Genomic DNA, 27566 nt, shown 5'->3' on the forward strand with positions numbered 1-27566 from the left:
TATACTCAGTTACAATAATTGTCAGTTAGAGTTTTTCCGTACAAACTTTCGAGTCTTTCTCACATGCTTCAAATGGCTCTGAGCACTATGGGACTTAACATCGGTGGTCATCAGTCCCCTAGAATTTAGAACTACTTAAACCTAACTAACCTACGGACATCACACACATCCATGCCCGAGGCAGGATTCGAACCTGCGACCGTAGCGGTCACGCGGTTCCAGACTGAAGCGTCTTTAACCGCACGGCCACACCGGCCGGCGCTTCTCACATGCTTTACATAAGAAAAGACAATAATAATAATAATAATAATAATAATAATAATAATAATAATAATGCAAAGAGCATGCCAAACTACAGGCAATGCACAGCTACAGATATCGGCAATGTGTTTACAATACTATCTCTTATAGGAAAATACCACTGATGTGGCAGGATTGTATTCTGCCCAGACTGCCAGAGCAGCCAGAAATAGTGGTCATGTGAGCATGGGGTGTGCTTGCTTGTGTGAATGCTTTCCTTTTTGAAGAAAGCTCAATGCATAATAGTCCTTTTGTTGTGCCTATCTACAACTCAACTGCATGGTGAGTAGCAACCTATCCTTTTCACAATATTGTTGATATTCCAACCTGGATTTTCTATTGTTTCATTTCACCCTAAAGCTTTCCTTCCATCCCACACCTCAGTGATTTTCCTTTGTCACTATTCTTTAAAGCATTATTGTACTGATTCTTTCCTTAGTTGTCCACAGCTCGTGGCCCTGCGGTAGCGTTCTCGCTTCCCACGCCCGGGTTCGATTCCCGGCGGGGTCAGGGATTTTCTCTGCCTCGTGATGACTGGGTGTTGTGTGATGTCCTTAGGTTAGTTAGGTTTAAGTAGTTCTAAGTTCTAGGGGACTGATGACCATAGATGTTAAGTCCCATAGTGCTCAGAGCCATTTGAACTATTTTCCTTAGTTATTTTATTGCATTCCAAACCGCACAAGCTACAACTTCGAGCCACACTGCAGCTATGGTCTCATCCACACACAACACACGGTTATGTGACTGTGATGATTGCTGATGCAGCATCTCATGACCCAAATTCTTCCCACCCATAATTATTACTACTGATCACACTTCCTCCTACATTTTGCTTATTTTTGCATGTTATTTTCCACACCTACATGTGCCACACCCTTATATCATGTGCATACTTCCATAACGCATCCATTCCATCCTTTTTCTCATACTTTTTGTATGGGTTTTAGTTATTTGTTGATAAATGTACACATTTTTACACTATTTTCTGTTATCCAGCTCCCCTCACAACCACAAATGCCTTCATTTGCCCATTTCCTAGTCATTACCCACTTCCCCAACTCCATCCGTACCGCAATGGACTACGGCTCCAGCTCATAAATCTATCCCTTTCCCTGGTTAAAACTCTGTCTCACATAATGATTTTTACATGCTGCCTAAACCATGGAATCCCTTCCAATTGCCTAACTGTAAAAATTGCTTTCTCTGGATCCTACCTCTCCTTTTACAATGACCTTCACCTTTTCAGATTCTGCCAGTCCTTACCCCTCACACACACACACAAAAAAAAAAAAAAAAAAAAATAAAAAAAAAAAAAAAAAAAAAAATAAATCCCCATGGCACAGGCATCCCAGACCCACCTCTGCTTCCTCCTCAAGATACTACTACTGTGAAACCCCTACAACTTCATAAACTTCCGTACGCTATCCAGCTAACTGATATCAGACTGCCGCCTTGGGGCACTAGTATCCAACCCCCTTCATAACCACAGTGTTGCTTCTCGTCAATCCCTCATACCACCCAGACCCTGCCTAGCTGACCTTTTTCACTTGCCACATCTTTCAAAATTCCCTAACAATACTTCACCAAACCCAGAGCCACAACAAACCAAAATCCTCAGCCCCACAGAAATTTCAATCCTATCCAAAGGCTTCACCTTAAAGCCCACATCCAAATTTAACCGTGTTGTTGTCAAATATCAACTCTCCTTCTCACAATCCCTGCAATGGGAACATTTCTTTGCCACTAATCCCTCCAATCAAAGCCAACCTATCCCAATACCAACCCCGGCCTCTCCCAGTTCGTGCCACCATCCAACAGTGATCCATCCTCCTCCCAAATAACCAGCCACTGGTCATACTCCAGGAAATTCTTACTTCCAACTTGGCCACATCATCCTTCCCCAGGACCCTTCCTAAGAATGCCAACCTTTCAGCAGAACGAAGGACAGCCACAAACAGCCTCAAAACAGACCATGATCCGATCACCCTGCTACAGACACAATTTCCACCACAGTCGCTATGGATCGCAATGGCCACCTGGAGGAAGGCCACTGCTAGTTGTCTGACGACTCAACTTATAAACAATGCCAGAATGATCCCATCCCAGAAGTCCAACATAATTTCCAATCCCTGCTTCAGGCCTTTCGCAAAACCTCTAACCTGAATCCCTCTCCCTTCTCACCCCTATGACAATCCACATACCCAAATTCTACATGCTCCCCAAAATCCACAAACCCAACAATCGTGGATGGCCCCACTACAGCTGCTTATTGTGTTCCCACTGAAAGGATTTTTGCCCTCATTGACCAAGACCTCCAATCTACTGACCGAAATCTAGTCTCTCAAGTCACAGACACCAACCACTTCCTTCACTGACACTCTGCCATCCCCACCCCTTTACCTCTGGATCGCTACTCGTCACCATTGATGCCACTTCCCCATATACTGACATCCTTCAGGCCCATGGCCTTACCACTACTGAAAACTACCTCTTCCAACATCCTTCAGACTGCAAACCCACAACCTCACTCCTCACACACCTTACTATCTTCATCCTCACGCACAACTTCTTCTCCTTGGAAGGGAGATATACAAACAAACCCATGGCATAGCCATAGGCCCCAGCATGACACCCTCCTACACAACCTGTTTATGGGTCATATACAAGAAAAACAAGAAAACTTCCTAGGCTTCCAAAACCCCAAATACCTGGTCTGCTTCAGGTTCACTGACATCTTCATGATTTGGGCTGAGGGACAAGACACCCTGTCATCATTCCTTCACAACCTCAACACTTTCTCTCCCATCTGCTTCACTTGGTCCTCCTCAACACAGTGTGTTACCTACCTCCACGTTCACCACTACCTCTCTCATGGCTCCATCCACACCTCTGTTCACATTAAACCCACCAACCACCAACAGTATCTGCATTTTGACAGCTGTCATCTGTCCCTACGCCAAAAAATCCCTCACATACAGCCTGGCCACCCATGGAGAGTGAATCAGCAATGAGATGAACTCCCTTGATCAGCATCTGAAGGTCTCACAAAGGCCTTCACAGACAGGCACTATTCCCCATACCTAGTCTGCAAACACCTTTCCTGTCCTATGTCGCCACACATCCAATTCTCAGACACTCCTATGAACCAAGTACAAAGGAGCACCCCTTCATCACTCAATACACCTCAGACTGGGACAACTTAATGATATCCTTTGCCACGGCTTTGATTATATGCCCTGAAATGATGAAATGACTAATGTCCTTCCCAAGATCATTCCCACCCCTCCTAAAGTCATCTTCCATCACCCACCCAACCTTCCTATCATCTTAGTCCCTATGCCACACCCAATTCCAACCCCTTGTCACAGGGAACATATCAAGACCCAGACACAAGACCTGCCAATCTATTGGCCCAGTAGTTCCTATTCCAGTCCTGTCACTGGCTAATCCTACTCCATCAGAAGCCAGCCCACTTGTGAAAGCAGTCACGTCATATATCAGCTCCGCTGCAATCACTGGTCAGCTTTTTACGACGGTTGGCACTTTAATAGTGGTAACTATTTATTTACAGCTTGTACAAAATAGATAAGTGTTTCAAAGTTTTACTGACCTTTGAACTAGTCACCAGCATTGAGTATAACCCGTTGCCAGCGATTTGGAAATCTTAGGATACTCTTAGCTGTGCCAGTTGTGTTGATAGTTCGAGTGGCGCAATCTATTGCCCGACGAATTTGTAGCAGTTCTGAAGCGAATGCCATGAAGTGTTTCCTTCAGTTTAGAAACTGAATAGAACTTACGAGGGCTTAAGTCAGGGGACTGCAGTAGGTGGTATAGGACATAGCAGCCCCATCAGTCAAACAAATCTGTAACAGCTTGCACTGTACGTGCTTGAGCATTGTCCTGCAAAATTATGGTCAGGTCCTGCAGAAAGAGTCATCACTTCTGTCTCTAAGCTGGTCGTAGGTTGTGTTCCAAAAATGAACAGTTGGTGTTGCTCAGGCAGCAGAGGGTATTGAGGTGCTGCCAGCACTTCCACTTAAGCTGATGAAGGTGAGGAAGCCAGGTCAATTGGGTGTCGAAATCCAGTCCTAAGAATCGTTATGTTTCCACTACAGTGAGTGAATCATCATTAAGGTAAAGTTCTGGTTCTGAATGAACGGTATGACGCTGACAGAAGTGCATAACACTCGACTTTGCGGTGGAAAACTGGAAACCATGGGCTAGAGTCCATGACTGTGTTTTGTGGATGGCTCCCTGTAGGCACCGCTCAGCAACACCAGTATTGGTGGAGCAGTATGAAATGCAGAAGTCGTCTGCATATAGAGAAGGTGAGACAGACGGCCCTACAGCTGCTGCTAGACCATTAATGGGCACTAAAAATAGAGAGACACTCAATACAGATACCTGCAGGACCCTATTACCTGAATATGGGGATAACTATGGAGGCACCAACTTGGAATGGAAAGTACGAAGTGACAGGAAATTGTGGATGAAAATCGGGAGTGGACCTCGGAGACCCCACTCGTGTAATGTGGCAAAGATATGATTTCGCCAGGTCGTGTCATGCACATTTCGTAAATAAAAAAAGACGGCAACCTGGTGTTGGCATCTGGAAAAGGCTGTTCGGATGACAGACTCCAGGGACACAAGATTATCAGTGGTAGAGCGACCCTGAAAGAAGCCGCTCTGACATGGAGCCAGTAGGCCACGCGACTCCAGGACCCAACACACCCATCGACACACCATATGTTCCAGCAGTTTACAAAGAATGTTGGTGAGGCTGATGGGCCTATAGCTATCCACATAAAGTGGGTTTTTACCGGGTTTGAGCACCAGAATGATGGTGCTCTCCCACCATTGCAATGGAAAGACACCATCGCACTGGATCCGGTTGAAGATGACGAGGAGATGTCGCTTGTAGTCAGAAGAGAGGTGTTTAATCATCTGACTGTGGATCTGATCTGGTAAAGGAGCTGTGTCGGGGCTCTGTGCAAGGGCACTGAGGAGCTCTCACTCTGTAAATGGGGCATCATAGGATTCACTGTGGCATGTAGTAAACGAGGGGACTTTCCCTTCCAGCCACTGTTTGAGAGTGCAAAAGGCTGGGGGGTAATTCTCCGACACAGAGGCTCAAGCACAGTGCTCAGCAAAGTGCTCAGCAATCACATCTGTGTCGGCAGATAACACGCCAGTTATGTTAACACCGGGAACACCTGTTGGGGTCTGGTACCCAAAATCACATTTGACCTCTTTCCTAACACTCCTGCTGCTTCCGTCGTTTGATAAGTTGGTAAACGCGAGCACGGAGCTGGCACATTAGGCGCTCCAAGGAAGGGTGTTGCTTACGACGATGTTCCCGTGCAGGGGAGAGTCAATGGTGACACCAGAGGTGAAAGTTTTCCCAGTACGCCTTGTTTAAAGCCCATCTGGGCAGCCGTCCGTGGGCTTGATGCCGGGGCAGTGACAGGAAGATGGGAAAGTGGTCACTATCACACAGGTCATCATGTGCTCTCCAGTGGATAGATGGGAGAAGTCCTGGGCTGCAAATTGATAAATCAATGGCGGAGTAAATACCTCGAGCCACACTGAAATGTGTGGCGGTCCCAGTATTTAAGAGGCAGAGATCGAACTGAGACAGTAAAGTTTCGACATCTCTGCCTCGGCCAATAAGCACGTTTCCATCCCACAAGGGGTTGTGGGTGTTTAAATCTCCCAAAAGGAAAGGTTTAGGAAGATTTTTTTTTTTTATTTATTGTATTTTTTTGCATGGAGACACCAACTGGTGTCTTTTGCAAACGTCATAGCATTTTTTTACAAGTTTAGTACAGTCATATATACATATGTGATTACATATACATGATACAAATGTACCATTGTACCTAATATACACTGCAGACAGTTATTTCCTGCGCCGTCCTTATTCTGACAGCCACAGCTTCAAGAGGGGTTTGAGGGGCACAGGTTCACTACAGACTGAATTTATGACAAACGCAAACTCCACCTGACACTCGATTACAGTCGCTATGCTTCCTGTAGTATCTCTTATAGCCGCGGAGGGCAGGGGTTTCCTGGAGGGCAATGCCCAAAGCAGGTGTAAAGCTTAACAGCCGCAATTCCACTGGAGGATGACATCATCATGAGACTGGGAAGGCATGCAACATTCAATGAGGCAGTTTATGCCTCAGGGTCACCTGCAGTCACCGACTTTTTGCCTGAGCTGTCTATATCCATTTTGTCTGAGCTTCTCCAGCTTAGAAGTGGGGACGGACATCCCCGATGGTTGTGGGGGAGTGTTGCTCCTGAAGTAGGTGGTGCAGGAGCAACAGGGAACAAATAACTCAAGCAGCAAAGAAAACTTTAGGGTTAGCCAAGAATAAAAAGAAGACATGGTGGAATGAGGAGTGTGAAGAAGCCATTTGAAACAAAAACTGATGTTAGACAAAACTGGTCTCAAAATTTCAGCTCAAAAAACAAAATTCATGAGAAATATAAAAAAATGTGCCAAAATTCATAGAAACATAAATAGGTAAAATAGAGCAAGTAAATAAATTTAAATATCCTGGAGAGACTATACAACAGAATGGACTAAAAAATCTGCAAGAGTTAATAAAATGGAAAGAGCATATGGTCTGACCAAAAATATTTACAACAAGAAATGTATATCTAAAAAAACAAAACTAAAAAACTACACTCCTGGAAATTGAAATAAGAACACCATGAATTCATTGTCCCAGGAAGGGGAAACTTTATTGACACATTCCTGGGGTCAGATACATCACATGATCACACTGACAGAACCACAGGCACATAGACACAGGCAACAGAGCATGCACAATGTCGGCACTAGTACAGTGTATATCCACCTTTCGCAGCAATGCAGGCTGCTATTCTCCCATGGAGACGATCGTAGAGATGCTGGATGTAGTCCTGTGGAACGGCTTGCCATGCCATTTCCACCTGGTGCCTCAGTTGGACCAGCGTTCGCGCTGGACGTGCAGACCGCGTGAGACGGCGCTTCATCCAGTCCCAAACATGCTCAATGGGGGACAGATCCGGAGATCTTGCTGGCCAGGGTAGTTGACTTACACCTTCTAGAGCATGTTGGGTGGCACGGAATACATGCGGACGTGCATTGTCCTGTTGGAACAGCAAGTTCCCTTGCCGGTCTAGGAATGGTAGAACGATGGGTTCGATGACGGTTTGGATGTACCGTGCACTATTCAGTGTCCCCTCGACGATCACCAGTGGTGTACGGCCAGTGTAGGAGATCGCTCCCCACACCATGATGCCGGGTGTTGGCCCTGTGTGCCTCGGTCGTATGCAGTCCTGATTGTGGCGCTCACCTGCACGGCGCCAAACACGCATACGACCATCATTGACACCAAGGCAGAAGCAACTCATCGCTGAAGATGACACGTCTCCATTTGTCCCTCCATTCACGCCTGTCGCGACACCACTGGAGGCGGGCTGTACGATGTTGAGGCGTGAGCGGAAGACGGCCTAACGGTGTGCGGGACCGTAGCCCAGCTTCACGGAGACGGTTGCGAATGGTCCTCGCCGATACCCCAGGAGCAACAGTGTCCCTAATTTGCTGGGAAGTGGCGGTGCGGTCCCCTACGGCACTGCGTAGGATCCTACGGTCTTGGCGTGCATCCGTGCGTCGCTGCGGTCCGGTCCCAGGTCGACGGGCACGTGCATCTTCCGCCGACCACTGGCGACAACATCGATGTACTGTGGAGACCTCACGCCCCACGTGTTGAGCAATTCGGCGGTACGTCCACCCGGCCTCCTGCATGCCCACTATACGCCCTCGCTCAAAGTCCGTCAACTGCACATACGGTTCACGTCCACGCTGTCACGGCATGCTACCAGTGTTAAAGACTGCGATGGAGCTCCGTATGCCACGGCAAACTGGCTGACACTGACGGCGGCGGTGCACAAATGCTGCGCAGCTAACGCCATTCGACGGCCAACACCGCGGTTCCTGGTGTGTCCGCTGTGCCGTGCGTGTGATCATTGCTTGTACAGCCCTCTCGCAGTGTCCGGAGCAAGTGTGGTGGGTCTGACACACCGGTGTCTGTGTTCTTTTTTCCATTTCCAGGAGTGTACATCACAGTGGTACGACCAGAAAGTTTATATGGATCGGAACGCCTAACGATTAATTATAAGATGGACAGACTAGAGGTTCTGGAAAGAAGGAATATCAGAAAAATAATGGGCACAATAAAAACTGTAGATGGTTGAAAAATAAGAAGTAATGAGGAGATCTACAAAAATGGAGAAAATATCTGAAGTAATGGCCAAACAAAGATTAACCTTTTTCGGACACCTTTACCGAATGGATGGAAATAGACTAACAAAACAAATACGCCTATATTTCTGGAAGAAGAAATCGACAACAGCATGGATTACAGAAGTAAGGAAAGATCTAGGAAGAAAAAACATCAAAAAATAAGAAATAACAGAAAGAAACTTTTTAGAAGTAATATACTAAATTTGGAACGCTTTCAAAGCAGAAGAAATAAAAAATCGGGAACAACATGGACAGAAGAAAGGGAGAGACTTCATGGGGAGAAAACGAGGGAATACTGGAAAACTAAGAAACAACAAAAACAACAACAACAAAGAAAGAAGAGGAACTGAAGTTGTTAACATGATCCTAGTTGGTCAATACAAATGTAAATAATAATAATAATAATAATAATAATTGGGTGCGATTGGATGTTTCCCTTGAAAGTCAATGGAAACACAAGATACAGTCCTTTATGTCACGCATTACGATACTTGCAAAGTCACTCATTGAAATCTGTACTGTACTTTCTGCTGACCTAGAATCATGAAATTTGGAAGAAGCATGGTTTAATAGTACAAGTAAAGCCAAAAGTCCCAGGGCCAACATGTTACCAGTATCAATGTCAATAACAGACAAAAATTGTTGAGATTCTCACTTCTGGGAACACGTGAACTGTCTATACAGACAAAGTTCTACTTGCATCTGGCCATTTTTTTGTATTTTCTTACTGTATTGGTCACTTAAAAATCAACAGTATGTTGGGAATTTGCATATCCTAGAAAACCAAAGGCAGAAAGACTTGTTAAATCACACACATTTAACAACTAACATGTGTCCACTGCACTATTTTATTTAGGAACTGACCACCAATAAACTGGCTCTGTACATGAATGGACACAGAACAGTCTGTCTTGGAGAAACCCCATACCCAGGACAGTTTGAAACCTGCATCCAGCCATCCTGATTTAGGTTTTACACTGTTTCCCTAAACTGCTTAAGGCAAATGCTGGGGTGGTTCCCTTGAAAGGGCACGGCTGCTTTCTCCTCCATCCTTCCCTAATCCGAGCTTTTGCTCTATCTCTAATGACCTCATTGTCAAAAGGATGTTAAACACTACTCTTCTCCTCCCCCAGTACCCATTTGCTGAACATGCTCTACAGTAGAACCATACCAATTGGATCTATACTACAAAGTGTGTTATTGTAATTGTAATTTTGTGATTCTGCATGTCAGACATTTAGTCTATTGATGGCTGACAAAATGTTTACAAGTGTTTTGGCAATATCAGAAATTAATTATTTTGTATAACAGCTGGTCAAAAAATCTGTATTAAATTTTGGAGGAAGAACACAATAAAGTACGGTAAAATTTTAGAAATGTTAAAGAATGCTCTTGGTGAGTCTGCTACGAGTAAACCATGGGTTTACAAATGGTATCAGTATTTTGAAAAAGGCTGAAAAGGTGGCATGCCATGGTGCCCGAACAGATCACCACCAACATATTACTTGTTTCCTCCTCTCCGAGTGTGTGTGTGTGTGTGTGTGTGTGTGTGTGTGTGTGTGTGTGTGTGTGTGATGGTTACTACCTGAAGGGTCATATTGGTCAGCAATTTGTCTCAATTTTACAGTGAAGCATACTTAAACTTACAGAAAATTAGTCTCTAATAAGCAACTGTATTTAGGAATTTTTACTGCAGAACACAAAATGTCTTCCTCAATGCAGATACGATGTCAGAAGGGAAAGCAGTAGTTTGTATCTGTCATGGAAGAATGAAAGTCATCATCTATTTACAATGGCTGTTTTTGGGTGATGCAGTCACATGTGAAGAGAGGTGTCACTGTCCAGGAAGTCTTGCATATTTCCATGCTTAGTATCTCAGTCCATACAAAAAATTTAACAGAATGTACATTAACAGAAGAAACAACGTGTTGATTGACTACATCTTACATATATTACTAAAACATGATATTATTGAACTAGGCTGTTATTTGAAACACCCAATGATGTTACAGTATGCAAGTACAGTGGTCACTAAGGAAAATGCATTGCATTGTCAAAGCTTTCAGGTCAGTTGTGCATATATTGCCAACTTGAATTACATGCAAACTCATCATAAGCAGACCAAAGCGATCTCACTCCCAGGTGCAATAATATTGTGGTCAACTTACAGTAGAGTCAGTATCAAGAATAAAAGGCATAAAAGAAGACAAGATGATCACTTACCCAAAGCTGACCAGAGCATAGAAACCCACAACAAGAAACTCTCTTCTCTGTTTCTAGTATAAAAACAAACAAACAAACACACACACACACACACACACACACACACACAGACACACTCTCTCTCTCTCTCTCTCTCTCTCTCTCTCTCTCTCTCTCCCCATTATCATTCTTGCATTGGCCATTGCAGTGTGTATTTGGATGTCTGAACAGTTGTGTGTGTGCGCATCTGTGTACTTTTCCTAGAAAAAGGCCAAAGTTCGAAAGCTAGTGTGAACATTGTTTTCTGTTGTGTGTTTCAATGCTCCACACATCAGTCCACTACAGGTAAGGGGCTTTTCAACCAGGAAATTCCATTACTGTTATAGAGAATAATATTTATAGTTACAATCTGTAGAAACATTTGATGGAAAAAACATAACACACACTAATGTCATTGTCATCGCCTGTTTGACATCTGCTGCTGGATGAAGACCTCCTTAATACTCACCCATAGCATCCATTTTGCCCCAGCACATTTTCCAATTTTATCTGCCTATCTCCCATTAGCTAGTCATCTCCATCTTTTGTCTCTTGGAAAGTAGCAAACTACATTCCTGATACATTATCCGCCATTCGTCTAGTTCAATGTACTGCCTACTCCATTTCATTTTCATTACATTCAAAATTAGACCTTACACTCCAGTTTTTTCTTCACTCATTTGTGTGCCTTTCTCCCTCTCTTAGCAATTCTGAGCATATATTTCTACACTGCGCAATAAGGTATCCTTAGTTTGAAAAAAGTCCGTGCCGTAGTTAAGAACTGGTAACACGCACTGTCAATTTTCCCTTTCAGTCACATTGGAAATGTAGTTCCACAAACACTATTTACTTCACCAAAAGCACCACAAGAAATCTGTACTCTTATGTCCAATTTGTTTTTTCATATATATCATGTAGTTAAGGTCGACCTCCCTAAATATAAATGTGATTGTGTCACTTCATTGTTAATTTCACCTATTGTCTTTTCAATAACAACAGCAACAGTCCATTATGTCAGTTATATGTTTTTTCAGTCTTATTATACACTGAAAAGCTGGAGAAACTGGTATACCTGCCAAATATTGTGTAAAGCCCCTGTGAGCACGCAGAAGTGCAACAACACAACATGGCATGGGCTCGATTAATGTCTGAAGTAGTGCTGGAGGGAATCGATACCATGAATCCTGCATGGATATCCATAAATTCGTAAGAGTACGAGACAATGGAGGTCTCTTCTGAACAGCACGTTGCAAGACATCCCAGATATGCTCAATAATGTCCATGTATAGAGTGTTTGGTGGCCAATGGAAGTGTTTAAACTAAGAAGAGTGTTCCTGGAGCCTCTCTGTAGCAATTCTGGATATGTGAGGTGTCACATTGTCCTGCTGTAATTTCCCTAGTCTGTCACAATGCACAATGGACATGAATGGATGCAGGTGATCAGACAGCATGCTTACATACGTGTCACTTGTCAGAGACGTATCTATACATATCAGGGGTTCCACGTCACTCCAACTGCATGTGCCCTATACCATTAGAGAGCCTCCACCAGCTTGAACAGTCCCCTGCTGACAAGCAGGGCCCACAGATTCATGAGGTTATCTCCATAATTTTTGAAAGGGTTGCACTTCTGCCATGAACAATTCTCTTCAGTCATCATTGGTCCCATTCTTTCAGCATAGTTTTCCAGCCACAAAAATGTCCAAGATTTGATGTTTTACCGGATTCCTGATATTCACAGTACACTCGTGAAATGGTCGCGTCTCATCGCTCATGCACTGACTATAAAACAACATTCAAACTGACTTAGATCTTGACAACCTGCCATTTTAGCAGCAGTAACTGACCTAACAACTGTGCAAGACACTTTTTGCCATATATAATCGTCAGCGACTGTAACACTGTTATTTTGCCTATTTACATACCTCTGTATTTGAATACGCATGCCTATATTAGATTCTTTGGCACTTCAGTGTAGTGTTATCAAACAGAAGTAAAAAGGCATACTTAATGTATACAAAGAAGAGTGGTATGAATGGTCAGAGGTTGGTTTGACTCTTGTGCATCACAGACCAGTTGGTAAACTCTAGAAGATAGATACGAACTGTTCCACAAAGGCGTAGTTACAAAATTTCGGGAACCAGTACTAAGCAAATAGTATAGTTACATTCTTGAATTTTTAAATTTTCACTCTTATAGAGACCGTGAAGACTGAAGAGGCATTTAAGCAGTTATTTTTCCCGTTTCCCACATAAAATCGAGATAAGAAGAAACTAACATGTGGTACCGTGTTAAGTAGCCTCTGTTGTGCACTTCACTTTGGCTTGCAGTGTGTCTACATAGATACAGATGTTAGTTTATATTGCCAAGATTTATCTGCACTGAGAGATAAATGAAGGTGGTTAAAGTATGTTCCTTTCTAACACAATTTCTTTTTGTTTTCCCCGTTCATGGATCTGCAAACTTCCTCCTGTGACGAAAGCTCCTGCGGCATAAATTTGTCCACTGTGCTCCATAGAACCCATCAAGGAAGAAGATCTTTGCAGAAGTGGAAGGAGTCATGGCAAACGTTAACAAAAGAGAATCAACTTTTAAAATATGAATAAACTACTAATATAATTCGTCATACTATCTGTGCTTATGCCAACTGAATATAACCTCATCAACTGGTAGTTAAGCCATTACTGTAAAGAGAGCTGCTGTTTCCTCAGTTATTTAATTAGTTATCATTGATCTTTTATTGTTAGTTTAATATTTACATGAGTACATACATATTTCACAAAGAAAACAGTTACCTATATCTGTAACAATAGAGTCCTGTTTATAAAGCACTACTACTTGCCATACAAAATTTCAACCCCTCAATCTAAATTATCAGATAATTTGTGAAAGTGATGCTTCCAATTTTCTTTTGAACTAGTACAGATTTCCAATTTATTGTTTCATGTCAGATGGGAGCATGTCTAATACCTTTGTGCCATAACACACTATTCGATCTTTAACTGTAGACGAGGACGTAAACTCTACATTAAAATTAGTTTTGTGCCTTTAATTGCGATGAAGCAAATTAAGAGTTCAGGTGAAGCATTTTTACTGCAAGTATCAAAAGCCAAAAGGTGTAAATGTACTGAGAAAAGAGAGTAAGAATTCTATGATTCATAAACAGATCTCTGTATGATGTCCAGTTACCTGTTTTATTCAATACTGTTACTCATTACGTCAACAACCAGTAAACCCAGAGCCTTTGAATTGTACTCCCATGTATAAAACAGCTTCAAACTTCTGATTAAATAGTCTTCCTTATACACAAATATTCCGCACATCCAGGGCCTCGCTGCGATGGAGCACTTCCTTTCACGCCGATCACCTGCCACCCTACCTAAAACCTCTTTCCTCATTACCTTAGCCAGCTTCATCCTGACCCACAACTTCTTCACTTTCGAAGGCCAGACATACCAACAATTAAAGGGAACAGCCATGGGTACCAGGATGGCCCCCTCGTACGCCAACCTATTCGTGGGTCGCTTAGAGGAAGCCTTCTTGGTTACCCAGGCCTGCCAACCCAAAGTTTGGTACAGATTTATTGATGACATTTTTATGATCTGGACTCACAGTGAAGAGGAACTCCAGAATTTCCTCTCCAACCTCAACTCCTTTGGTTGCATCAGATTCACCTGGTCCTACTCCAAATCCCATGCCACTTTCCTTGACGTTGACCTCCACCTGTCCAATGGCCAGCTTCACACGTACGTCCACATCAAACCCACCAACAAGCAACAGTACCTCCATTATGACAACTGCCACCCATTCCACATCAAACGGTCCCTTCCCTACAGCCTAGGTCTTCATGGCAAACAAATCTGCTCCAGTCCGGAATCCCTGAACCATTACACCAATAACCTGAAAACAACTTTCGCATCCCGCAGCTACCCTCCCGACCTGGTACAGAAGCAAACAACCAGAGCCACTTCCTCATCTCCTCAAACCCAGAACCTCCCACAGAAGAACCCCAACAGTGCCCCACTTGTGACAGGATACTTTCCAGGACTGGATCAGACTCTGAATGTGGCTCTCCAGCAGGGATACGACTTCCTCAAATCCTGCCCTGAAATGAGTTCCATCCTTCATGAAATCCTCCCCACTCCACCAAGAGTGTCTTTCCGCCGTCCACCTAACCTTCGTAACCTCTTAGTTCATCCCTATGAAATCCCCAAACCACCTTCCCTACCCTCTGGATCCTACCCTTGTAACCGTCCCCGGTGTAAAACCTGTCCCATGCACCCTCCCACCACCACCTACTCCAGTCCTGTAACCTGGAAGGCGTACACGATCAAAGGCAGAGCCACGTGTGATAGCACCCACGTGATGTACCAACTGACCTGCCTACACTGTGAAGCCTTCTTTGTGGGAATGACCAGCAACAAACTGTCCATTCGCATGAATGAACACAGGCAGACAGTGGTTGTTGGTAATGAGGATCACCCTGTGGCTAAACAATGCCTTGGTGCACGGCCAGCACATCTTGGCACAGTGTTACACCGTCCGTGTTATCTGGATACTTCCCACTAACACCAACCTGTCAGAACTCCGGAGATGGGAACTTGCCCTTCAGTATATCCTCTCTTCTCGTTATCCGCCAGGCCTCAATCTCCGCTAATTTCTAATTTCAATTTGCCGCCACTCATACCTCACCTGTCTTTCAACAACATCTTTGCCTCTGTACTTCCGCCTCGACTGACATCTCTGCCAAAACTCTTTGCCTTTACAAATGTCTGCTTGTGTCTGTATGTGCGGATGGATGTGTGTGTGTGTGTGTGTGTGTGTGTGTGTGTGTGTGTGTGTGTGTGTGCGCGCGCGAGTGTATACCTGTCCTTTTTTCCCCCTAAGGTAAGTCTTTCCGCTCCCGGGATTGGAATGACTCCTAAGCCTCTCCCTTAAAACCCACATCCTTTTGTCTTTCCCTCTCCTTCCCTCTTTCCTGACGAAGCAACCATTGGTTTCGAAAGCTTGAATTTTGTGTGTATGTTTGTGTTTGTTTGTGTGTCTATTGACCTGCCAGCACTTTCGTTTGGTAAGTCACATCATCTTTGTTTTTAGATATATGATTAAATAGCCTGTTATATATTTGACATTCAGTCTGTAGGCAAGAAAAGGTTTGAAGTTATGCTTAAGGTTTGTTGGAAATCACTAAGTGCTCTCATTATCAAACACTGGATTGAATATAGTCTGGCGAAGTTGTGCTCAGTTTTAAACAAAAGCTAGTTTTTTTGCATCTCAATGTTTTTATGATGTCATACTTCCTGGACTGTGTGTTGTACAATGATAGAATTTTGAGGTACATTCAGTGCCATACGTAGATGCTGTCTGCAAAATACGTTGCAAATAGAGTTCATAGTACAGAAAATTAAAATGCCATGCATCTTAAAGTTTTTATACCTGGGATTCACAGTCATGTAGAACTTTATAAAAGACATCATTTTTACGCCAGTGATTGTAACACTTTCTTTATTTCACAAATGCAATTTCGGCCTTAGGCCATTATCAAGCGCAGCTGAAAAACAAAGAATGTTTATAAATTATTTAACAAAATCTTTGTGTATCTTGATATTTGGCCGATTACACAGAATGAAAAATGTAATTGTGTAAGCATGTTACTTACATTTTTGTGGCTTTACACCATGTCAACTTAAAAAGAGCTGACATATTTATATGTTGTCGTCATTACTATTAATTACATTTGTGACGTCGTTACATAGTGCGAGCACACATATCCATATGTCATACAACAACATAGTCTGTAGACACTCGTGTTCGTTAGCCCATCACTAGTCACTTACTGCTACTGGTAAGTTTTGGCGCGCAAACGGATTACAGATATTGTTTTGCTCTGTGTGGAGCACCATTGCCGCCCAGCGACTTTACTAGGAAACATAGTGTGTGCCCTCGTTGTACCACTATAATATTTTACGTAACCTATTTTTAATACATCGTACATAAATTACATAGATACTGATCACCGTTTTACTTATATAAAGGATATACATCATTATTCATCGTTTTACATACATAAAGCATATACACCATTATATATACTTGTAGGTATTCTTTTGTTGCCCACTCTTTCTGTTAAATTTGTACAGGTTATTTATTTCTCCGTGGTTTATTGTATTAACGTAGCATAACCAAAATCAAAGAGGCAGTCACATGTCACACACAAACCTCATGAACTTTCCAAATCAGCAACACACTCCCATAGAACCAGCCTCATTCAATTAAAACACCTTTTAAACGACCAAACTGACTTGAGGAAAAAAAAAATACCTAGTTAATTTTTACTCAATCTTACAATCCATACACAAATAGTAACTAGGCTCAGATTAATCTATTAAATCCAGTATCTATCAATTTTATAAAACGGCATGTTGTTTGTTGTTGTTGTCTTCAGTCCTGAGACTGGTTTGATGCAGCTCTCCATGCTACTCTATCCTGTGCAAGCTGCTTCATCTCCCAGTACCTTCTGCAACCTGGGAGTACCTTCTGCAACCTACATCCTTCTGAATCTGCTCAGCGTATTCATCTCTTGGTCTCCCTCTACGATTTTTACCCTCCATGCTGCCCTCCAATACTAAATTGGTGATCGCTTGATGCCTCAGAACATGTCCTACCAACCGGTCCCTCCTTGTCAAGTTGTGCCACGAACTCCTCTTCTTCCCAATTCTATTCATTACCTCCTCATTAGTTATGTGATCTACCCATCTAATCTTCAGCATTCTTCTGTAGCACCACATTTCCAAAGCTTCTATTCTCTTCTTGTTCAAACTATTTATCGTCCATGTTTCACTTCCATACATGGCTACACTCCATACAAATACTTTCAGAAATGACTTCCTGACACTTAAATCTATACTCGATGTTAACAAATTCCTCTTCTTCAGAAATGCTTTCCTTGCCATTGCCAGTCTACATTTTATATCCTCTACACTTCGACCATCATCAGTTATTTTGCTCCCCAAATAGCAAAACACCTTTACTACTTTAAGTGTCTCATTTCTTAATCTAATTCTCTCAGCATCACCCAATTTAATTCAACTACATTCCATTATCCTCGTTTTGCTTTTTTTGATGTTCATCTTATATACTCCTTTCGAGACACTGTCCATTCCGTTCAACTTTTCTTCCAAGCCCTTTGCTGTCTCTGACAGAATTACAATGTCATCGGCAAACCATAAAAAGTTTTTATTTCTTATTAAACTTATTAAACAGATAGTTTGGTAATTTTCACATCTGTAAACATCTGCTTTATTTGGGATTGGAATTATTATATTCTTCTTGAAGTCTGACAGTATTTCGCCGGTCTCATACATCTTGCTCACCAGATGGTAGATTTTTGTCAGGACTGGCTCTCCCAAGGCTGTTGGTAATTCTAATGGCATGTTGTCTACTTCCGGGGCCTTGTTTCGACTCAGGTCTTTCAGTGCGCTGTCAAACTCTTCACGCAGTATCATATCTCCCATTTCATCTTCATCTACATCCTCTTCCATTTCCATAATATTGTCCTCAAGTACATCGCCCTTGTATAGACCCTCTATATACTCCTTATACCTTTCTGCTTTCCCTTCTTTGCTTAGAACTGGGTTTCCATCTGAGCTCTTGATATTCATACAATTGGTTCTCTTTTCTCCAAAGGTCTCTAATTTTCCTGCAGGCAGTATCTATCTTACCCCTAGTGAGATAAGCCTCTACATCCTTACATTTGTCCTCTAGCCACCCCTGCTTAGCCATTTTGCACTTCCTGTCGATCTCATTTTTGAGACGTTTGTATTCCTTTTTACCTGCTTCGTTTACTGCATTTTTATATTTTCTCCTTCCATCAATTAAATTCAGTATTTCTTCTGTTACCCATGGATTTCTACTAGCCCTCGTCTTTTTACCTACTTGATCCTCTGCTGCCTTCACTACTTCATCCCTCAAAGCTACCCATTCTTCTTCTACTGTATTTCTTTCCCCCATTGCTGTCAAATTTTCACTTATACTCTCCCTGGAACTCTGTACAACCCCTGGTTTAGTCAGTTTATCCAGGTCCCATCTCCTTAAATTCCCACCTTTTTGCAGTTTCTTCAGTTTTAATCTACAGTTCATAACCAATAGATTGTGGTCAGAGTCCACATCTGCCCCTGGAAATGTCTTACAATTTAAAACCTGGTTCCTAAACCTCTGTCTTACCATTATATTATCTATCTGATATCGTCTAGTACCTCCAGGATTCTTCCATGTACACAACCTTCTTTCACGATTTTTGAACCAAGTGTTACCTATGATTAAGTTATGCTCTGTGCAAAATTCTACCAGACGGCTTCCTCTTTCATTTCTTTCCCCAAACCAAATTCACCTACTGTGTTTTCTTCTCTCCCTTTCCCTACTCTTGAATTCCAGTCACCCATGACTATTAAATTTTTGTCTCCCTTCACTATCTGAATAATTTCTTTTATTTCTTCAATTTCTTCGTCATTTGCAGAGCTAGTTATTTTTTTATTCATTATTAAAGCGCCTCCTGCATTACCCCTATTTGATTTTGTATTTATAACCCTGTATTCACCTGACCAAAAGTATTGTTCCTCCTGCCACCGAACTTCACTGATTCCCACTATATCTAACTTTAACCTATCCATTTCCCTTTTTAAATTTTCTAATGTACCTGCTCGATTAAGGGGTCTGACATTCCACACTCCGATCCGTAAAACGCCAGTTTTCTTTCTCCTGATGACGAAGTACTCGCGTAGTCCCCGCCTGGAGACTATTTTACCTCCGGAATATTTTACCCTAGAGGATGCCATCATCATTTAATCATACAGTAAAGTTGCATGATCTCGCCAAAACGAAATTGTACAATATTTAACGATTAAAAATTTTGTATTTTTCGATGATATTAATGCTATTCTACACAACTGACATAGAAATACTTATTACATTGTCATATCAATTTAGTATGCTATGTGACGATCAATTTGTGTGGTTATAATTTATGTAACGTCGACGAAATGTCACGCCAGGTGTGTTTTAATTGAATTAGGCTGGTTCTATGGGAGCGTGTTGCTGAGTTGGAAAGCGCATGAGGTTGTGTGTGACGTGACCGCCTCTGTGATTTTGGTTATGCTAAGTTAATACAATAAACCATGACGAAATAAATAACCTATACAAATTTAACAGTAGAGTGGGCAACAAAAGAATACCTACAAGTTTATATAATAATGTACATCCTTTATGTATGTAAAATGATGAATAAGGATGTATATCCTTTATATAAGTAAAATGGTGATCAATATCCATGTATTTTATGTACAATGTATTAAAAATAAGTTACGTAAAATATTATATTGGTACAACTAGGACGCACACTATGCTTCCTAGCAAAGTCGCTGGACAGCAATGGCGCTCCACACAGAGCAAAACAATATCTGTAATCCGTTTACGTGCCAAAACGGCTACAAGTAGCATGTAAACAGTAATTTGCCACTGTAGTTTAGAGCGTAAGTGACTAGTGATGGGCTAACGAACATGAGTGTCTACAGACTATGTTGTTTTATGACATATGAATGTGTGTGCTCGCAATATGTAATAGCATCACAAATGTATTTAATAGTAATGACGACGACACATAAATGTGTCAGCTCATTTTACATTGACACGGCGTAAAGCCACAAAAATGTAAGTAACTTGCTTATGCAATTAAATTTTTCATTCTGTATAATCGGCCGAATATCAAGATACACGATTTTGTTAAATAATTTATAAACCATGTATTTTTCAGCTGCAGTTGATAATGGCCTAAGGCCGAAATTGCAATCGTGAAATAAAGAAAGTGTGACAGTCACTGGCGTAAATATGATGTCTTTTATAAAGTTACTGAAGTTTTATTGCATGAAGAGCAAAATTGTAGTAAGTAATATACTTTTTCCCTTTCATCATTTTATGGGGATGCCAGTGCGAAAAATTTTCAAATTAAATTTTAAGTTTGTTGCAAGTCCCTAAGCGCTCTCATTCATTAATACTGGATGAATACATACTGAGTTATGTTGCCTCAAGACATACACAAAGTTTATAATTGTAATATCTGTCTTACTGTGTTAAACCTTCAACCTTAGATTATAGCTCTTAATGAGTACAGTGTAACTGCATTTCAAATTTGGTCAATAATTATATGAAACACTAGCTTAGAAACCTGGCATTGCCCGGGTATTTATTTATGGCTGTGCCCAAGACTTCGTACATGGGGAATTCATTTTTGCCTTATAAAGCTTTTTTTCCCTTACAATGTATGAAGTAGTGTGATTGGGAACATGACTGAAGAGCTTGTTTGGTTCATTACCATGGCAAAAAGCCACGCAGAGCTGGCCACACGAAAAGCAACTTATGTTAAGGACCACTTCTGCAACATGCAGCATCTGGCCTTTACAATCATGGGAGAACGTAAGCTCACTGGGACTTGCAAACGTTTAAAGTGAACTGGTAAATTGTTAGGAAGAAGTGGGATCTAGTGTATAACAACTCACTCAGCTGCGCCTCTTCCCATAAATTTCCACTTGTGTGATGTAATGTCTGAGAGAAGAAACTTTAAGCCTCTGTGAGTGAAGGGTATTGAGGAGCAACATAGTGCACGATGCTCTCAATCAGAGCTGCATCATGTCTTGCTTTCCGAATGCATTTGCAAAGGGCGAGTTAAAAGCCCAACGTATTGCCTCAAGATCTTCACAAGGTTCTAGAGAGCGCAAAGTCCTCAGTCTTAACAGCTCTGGTGTATTCAGAAAGACTATCATTTTCTAGGCATATTCATAAACAAAATAAAATGTAGTGAGTATGGACCCAAATCACAAAGCAAAGTTAACAAATCTATATTTCCCAGCAAAGAACATAAATAAAACCTTTTGAAAGGAGCAAATCAATGGTGTTCAGTTTTTAATAGATGAAGTGAAAACAATAAATCCATGTATTCTAGCTATTTAAACTCAATTTTAGATTGTGGTGTGTGAATACTTCTGTCCCCAAGGGAAAAAAAACTTTCCTAGGAAACAAGTCAAATAAAAATAAAATCTACTGAAAGAAGCATAGCAATGCTGTTAAGTTTTTAATACACAACATGAAATCAGTAAACCATTATATCAAAGCCAGCTAAAATTTGCTGTTAGTTTGTATTTATAAAAATAAGGCTGCAGTGCTTAGTTCTGTCACTGACAAACTTCCAAAAATACATCTGTCACAAATTAAAAAACTAACAGCACCATCTATTGGATCACGGGTGTGCTGTGAAACTGACACCACCATCTATTGGTTTCTTGGTGTACTACACCATGTTGATTAAACATACTAACTACTAGGATGAGAAGATGATTTTAGGTAAAACTTTAAATTATGGTACAGTTGTTTGCTTGTCCTGATTCTGATGAGATATAGCCTTTATGTTGCCTCAAGCTTCACTCAAGTTACCTGTGGAAACCTCACAAAAATTCGTAATGTATATTTGGAGACTAGCCTGTTCCAACAGAGATAATGGTTTTACAATTTTATTGTTAGTATAGATCGAAAATCAAAATTTTCATAGCCTTGGAACCCATCAAATAAGCAACCTGCAACAGGGACTGATTGCCATGAACCAGGTTAACAGTTTAGTAACATAGATATGAGAGCAATACATGCCAACCAAATTTCTTGATTACTTTACACTGAGGTGACATAAGTCACGGGTTAGTGGTATGCATATATACGGATGGCAGTAGTATTGCGTACACGTGGTACGAAAGGACAGTGCATTAGTGGAGCTATTATTTGTACTCTGGTGATTCATGCAAAAATATTTCTGGCATAACTATGGCTGCATGATGGGAATGAACCGACTTTGAATGTGGAATGGTGGTTGGAGCGAGACACATGGGACATTCCATTTCGGAAATCATTAGGGAATTCAAATTTCGAGATCCACAGTACCCAGAGTGTGCCGAGAATACAAAATTTCAGGCATCATCTCTCACCATGGACAACTCAAAGCCTTCACTTAACGACCAAGAGCAGCAGCATTTGGTAGAGTTCTCAGTGCTGACACGCAATCAACACTGTGTGAAATAACCACAGAAATCAATGTGGGACACGACGAAAGTCCCTATCCAGACGGGCAAAACCTGGCATTAATTGGCTATGGCAGCAAGTGACAGACACAAGCGCCTTTGCTAATAGCACTACTTTGCCTGTAGAGCGTCTCTAGGCTTGTGACCATATCAGATGGACCCCAGATAACAGGAAAACCATAGCCTGGTCAGATGAGTCCCGATTTCAGTTGGTAAGAGCTAATGGTAGGGTTTGAGTAAGGTGCAGACCCCATGAAGCCATGGACCCAAGTTGTCACCAATGTACTGTGCAAGCTGGTGGTGGCTCTATAATGGTGAACTGTGTTTACATGGAATAGACTGGGTCTTCTGGCCCAACTTTACTAGCCACTGAATGAAAATGGTTATGCTTGGCTTCTTTGACACCATTTGCAGCCATTCACGAAATTCATGTTGGTAAACAATAATGTTGTGTCACTGAGCCACAACTGATCTGGACAATTAGAGCAAATGATTTGGCCAAGCAGATCATCTGACACGAATTTCATCAAACATTTATGGGACATAGTCAAGAGGTCAGTTCGTACACAAAATCTTGCACCAGCAAGACTTTCACAATTCGGACAGCTATAGAGGCAGCACGACTCAATATTTCTGCATGGGAATTTGTGACGAAGCAAGCTGGAATCCTTTTACTTCCCCTCTTGTTTTGCCAGGTGCCTCCTTAAACTCATTTTATTTTCATTTTTACCTAATTACCATTAAAATACATGAGTAAAATCTGCATTTTCATAAAAGAGAAAGGTTGGCCCTCAGTCTTATGAAATGTAGCACCAGATCTAATTTTGTGCTTAGTTTTGTGTATGTAATTAATTTCCTAATTTATTAGGACTATTCCTATTTAATATTTTTTGTTATAGGGTGAAATCCGTAATTGATTCATGACAGATTCTATTGTTGACTTAGAAAAAAATATAAATTCTGTAATAAACATTTGGAAGAAGAACTACCAGGATGCTTTTAAGTATTTATTTGGCTCTATTTGAAAACTATGTTAGCAAAGCCAGCCCCTTATTTAACTCCAAAATAATTACCAGATTTGTCAAAAGCATTGTTTGCGTAACTATATATGTTAATTGGACTTACCAAACAAAAGCGCTGGCAGGTCGATAGACACACAGACAAACACAAACATACACACAAAATCTAGCTTTCGCAACCAATGGTTGCCTCGTCAGGAAAGAGGGAAGGAGAGGGAAAGACAAAAGGATTTGGGTTTTAAGGGAGAGGGTAAGGAGTCATTCCAATCCCGGGAGCGGAAAGACTTACCTTAGGGGGAAAAAAGGAGGGAAAAAAGGACAGGTATACACTCGCACACACACACATATCCATCCTCATATACACAGACACAAGCACCGACTGACATCTCTGCCCAAACTCTTTGCCTTTACAAATGACTGCTTGTGTCTGTGTATATGAGGATGGATATGTGTGTGTGTGCGAGTGTATACCTGTCCTTTTTTCCCCCTAAGGTAAGTCTTTCCGCTCCCGGGATTGGAATGACTCCTTACCCTCTCCCTTAAAACCCAAATCCTTTTGTCTTTCCCTCTCCTTCCCTCTTTCCTGACGAGGCAACCATTGGTTGCGAAAGCTAGATTTTGTGTGTATGTTTGTGTTTGTCTGTGTGTCTATCGACCTGCCAGCGCTTTTGTTTGGTAAGTCTCATCATCTTTCTTTTTAAATATATTTTTCCCACGTGGAACGTTTCCCTCTATTATATATATATGTTAATTTCATTATTTAAACAAATAATTCTGCCTAACCTTTGTGGTAGAAGAAACTGTTATAAATACAGAATTTTTGATGTATTCAGTTAATTGAATGAGTTATGTTTTAATTGTAATTTCTGTCAATTAAACAACAACAATGTATTTTTTCAGTACCTATTATCATGAGGATATACAGAGGCCCAATTTTTGGTCCCAAGGCAGTCGTCCACAGCTGATTTTCAGACGGAAAGTCTATATCAGTTAGAGTAACAATAATGCTTTAAACGATGGAATTAGTGTAACACAAATAGGCAGTGTGTTAAAACAATGGACAGCGTCTGTTCAATTTATTTGACAAATAGCGTCACACATTCACTATTATTCTGCAAGAACTGTGAACTGTGTGGTTACGTATTTACTGCTACAAATGTTCAACAACGAACTATTGTAGCAGTATGCTGATGTTTGACTACAAGCTATTAATGAGGCTTATCAAAATTTACCAACAGTGAACTGGCCATATGACAGTGTAATATTGGAGGGGTTGTGAACAGTAGAAGTAAAGACCCGTGGAACGCGACTTTCAACTGTTGGTTACAGCATTTACAGTAGTCAGTGTTGAATTTCCATCCCCCCACCCCATTTTTTCAGCCAGTATAGCAACGCGGTACGTTGACACCAAGGGCTATCAACGAAGAATTAAAGCAAGCGAATGTCACAACTTGCAACGACTTGTTGAGTCCATGCCATGCCAAGTTGCTGTATTATGCTTGGCAAAAGGAGGTCCAACATGTTATTAGGAGGTATCCCGTGACTTCTGTCACCTCAGTGTATCCATATCGAATCCATTTCAACTTGTTATGCAGCTGGACATGGTGTTTCATATACCATAAGACCAAGCCTGGTTCTGGTGCTAACATGAAACTACATAACATGAGCCTTTTTGAATTTAAGACAAACTATATGCTATGAGCCAGTTTTAGATTGGTTCACTTATCATTTGACAGCACAGATAGAGATCAAAAATAGTTGTGCACTAATACACAACAGCGAACTATTCTTTAGACTATAAGGAATCCTGTTTCTTTTTGTCCATTCTCTAAAATCACTGCATCAGAGACTGCAGACACAGCCCATACACCGCATGCAAAGAAAATGCTTACCTCAGTGGGAAAACAAATTATTGTACCCAAGTAGGTGAAAACATTTCTAATTATGTCCCACTCTCCATTTTATATTTCACAGTACATCTCATGTTTCTCGAATATACCTACACTTAGGACCCTGAGACGATTTATTTTCTGTCACACCTGTTTCCTTTATCTTCAAAAAGAAACAGCACCTTTTCAAAACTTATCATGTGTTCTTATCAAACCAACAGTCTGCTGATCTAGTTTTTCTGGCTTATTCATGTCAATTGAAGGGTAAAAGAAAGAAAAAAAATCACAATGCAATGAGAACACCATGTGAGGTAATTCACTTACACAATATCCCTGGTTCCATTTATTGCTGTGTGGAATCGTGGTTGAACGTATGTCCATGAACCTTGATTTTTGTGTTCCTCTTGTGCCCAGCACAGAAGGGCATTTGGATACTTTGCACACTCCTTCTTCACCAAGTCATACGGGAAAGGAGAGATCTGCAATTACAGCACAAAAGAATATTTTAGTTCTCTACTGAGCTATCTGGAATAATGTTCTGTTATTAGCAATATTAATATATTAAAAATACCTGTTCAATCCTTGTAATGGCTACATCACTGCTCAATTTTTTCTCTTCACGAGCTTTCCTTAAGTCATAGAACACCTTGCCTGTGCAGAAAATTAATTTCTTCACACCTCCTGGATTTTGGCTTGGGGCTCCATCCTCTGGGATGACCCTGATTGCAAATTAAATAGGTTGAAGAATTAAACACCACCAAATTAGCTGCAAACTATGCTACTTCATTTTATGTTTGGATATCAAGCAGCAGAGAGAAACAGTGATTTGAGAACTCAGGCAAGCAAAAAGTTACCTAATACAAACTCTAACACTCGCTTATCTCTGTGACTCAAGACTCAAAGAGAAAAGTGAGTATATATAAGTAACTGACTATGTTATTTTGAGGGAAAAGTGAGTATACATATGTAATTGACCGTGCTACCTTTAAGGGAAATGAACTGGATAAAAGGAACAACAATAATTTGTCTTGAAACACATAGAAGTGCTTAAAAGGGTAGTCCTATTGAAAATTTCGAAACATTGATTTTTCTTTTTTGTCTTAAAAATTTTTCTCTTGAACATCTGTTTTACTGTAGTGTTCACCCCAAGTTTGCCTGAAACTCCATTATCGAGTTACAATGTGATTTATAAACAAGGGTGCCTGAAAAGTATTCACACAGCGGAAAAAAATTGTCAAAGTGTAATTTCAATGACTGCCTAACAAGCATTATGGAAATTACGAAAGTGCTCGAACTTCAGACCAGCCTATTACAACTTCTGCACAAAAGTAGATGCAAAACTTATCGAGTGAGCAGAGCAGTGGATGACAGAAAACCACAAAGAGACCTGAAGGACCATCGTATGGAGGAGAATATGGAGGAGGACCTCCTTTTGGATCTGGGAGCATTGCTGTATACAGAGTTGTCCCAAGTGTCCCCAAGTGAAATTCCCTGATATTTCCCCGATTTCCAGACATGTTGTAGCATTCTTCCCTGACAAATTTTGAGGTCTCAAGGTTAAGTAAAGACATAAGATGAAAAAAAAATTTAAGGACTCCTTTACTTCTACCCATGTGAGCAAAAATCTTAAGTACTAACACCAACATCTTTTGTAATGAACTGTTTTTAGACGGAGAAAGCAAGCCCAATGGTCTATTGTTTCATTAAG

General features: G+C 41.2%; 1 protein-coding gene across 16 annotated transcripts in view; it reads right to left on the reverse strand.

Annotated features, from left to right (window-relative positions):
• LOC126100846 (2-oxoglutarate dehydrogenase complex component E1-like) overlaps positions 1-27566 on the reverse strand; it is a 199304-nt gene that overhangs the window by 80418 nt on the left and 91320 nt on the right. For 4 of the 16 annotated variants that reach the window (XM_049911514.1, XM_049911516.1, XM_049911502.1 and 1 more), the window contains 2 exons: positions 26430-26577; positions 26183-26337 (listed from right to left, as the gene is read on the reverse strand). The exons of 11 other annotated variants lie outside the window; for them this stretch is intronic. In XM_049911514.1, the coding sequence (XP_049767471.1) occupies positions 26183-26337; positions 26430-26577 (303 nt within the window). The remainder of the gene's footprint in view (positions 1-26182; positions 26338-26429; positions 26578-27566) is intronic. One more of the 16 variants, XM_049911512.1, reaches the window with a different exon arrangement.

The sequence above is a fragment of the Schistocerca cancellata genome, chromosome 9, assembly GCF_023864275.1.
Source record: "Schistocerca cancellata isolate TAMUIC-IGC-003103 chromosome 9, iqSchCanc2.1, whole genome shotgun sequence".
Classification (NCBI taxonomy): domain Eukaryota; kingdom Metazoa; phylum Arthropoda; class Insecta; order Orthoptera; family Acrididae; genus Schistocerca; species Schistocerca cancellata.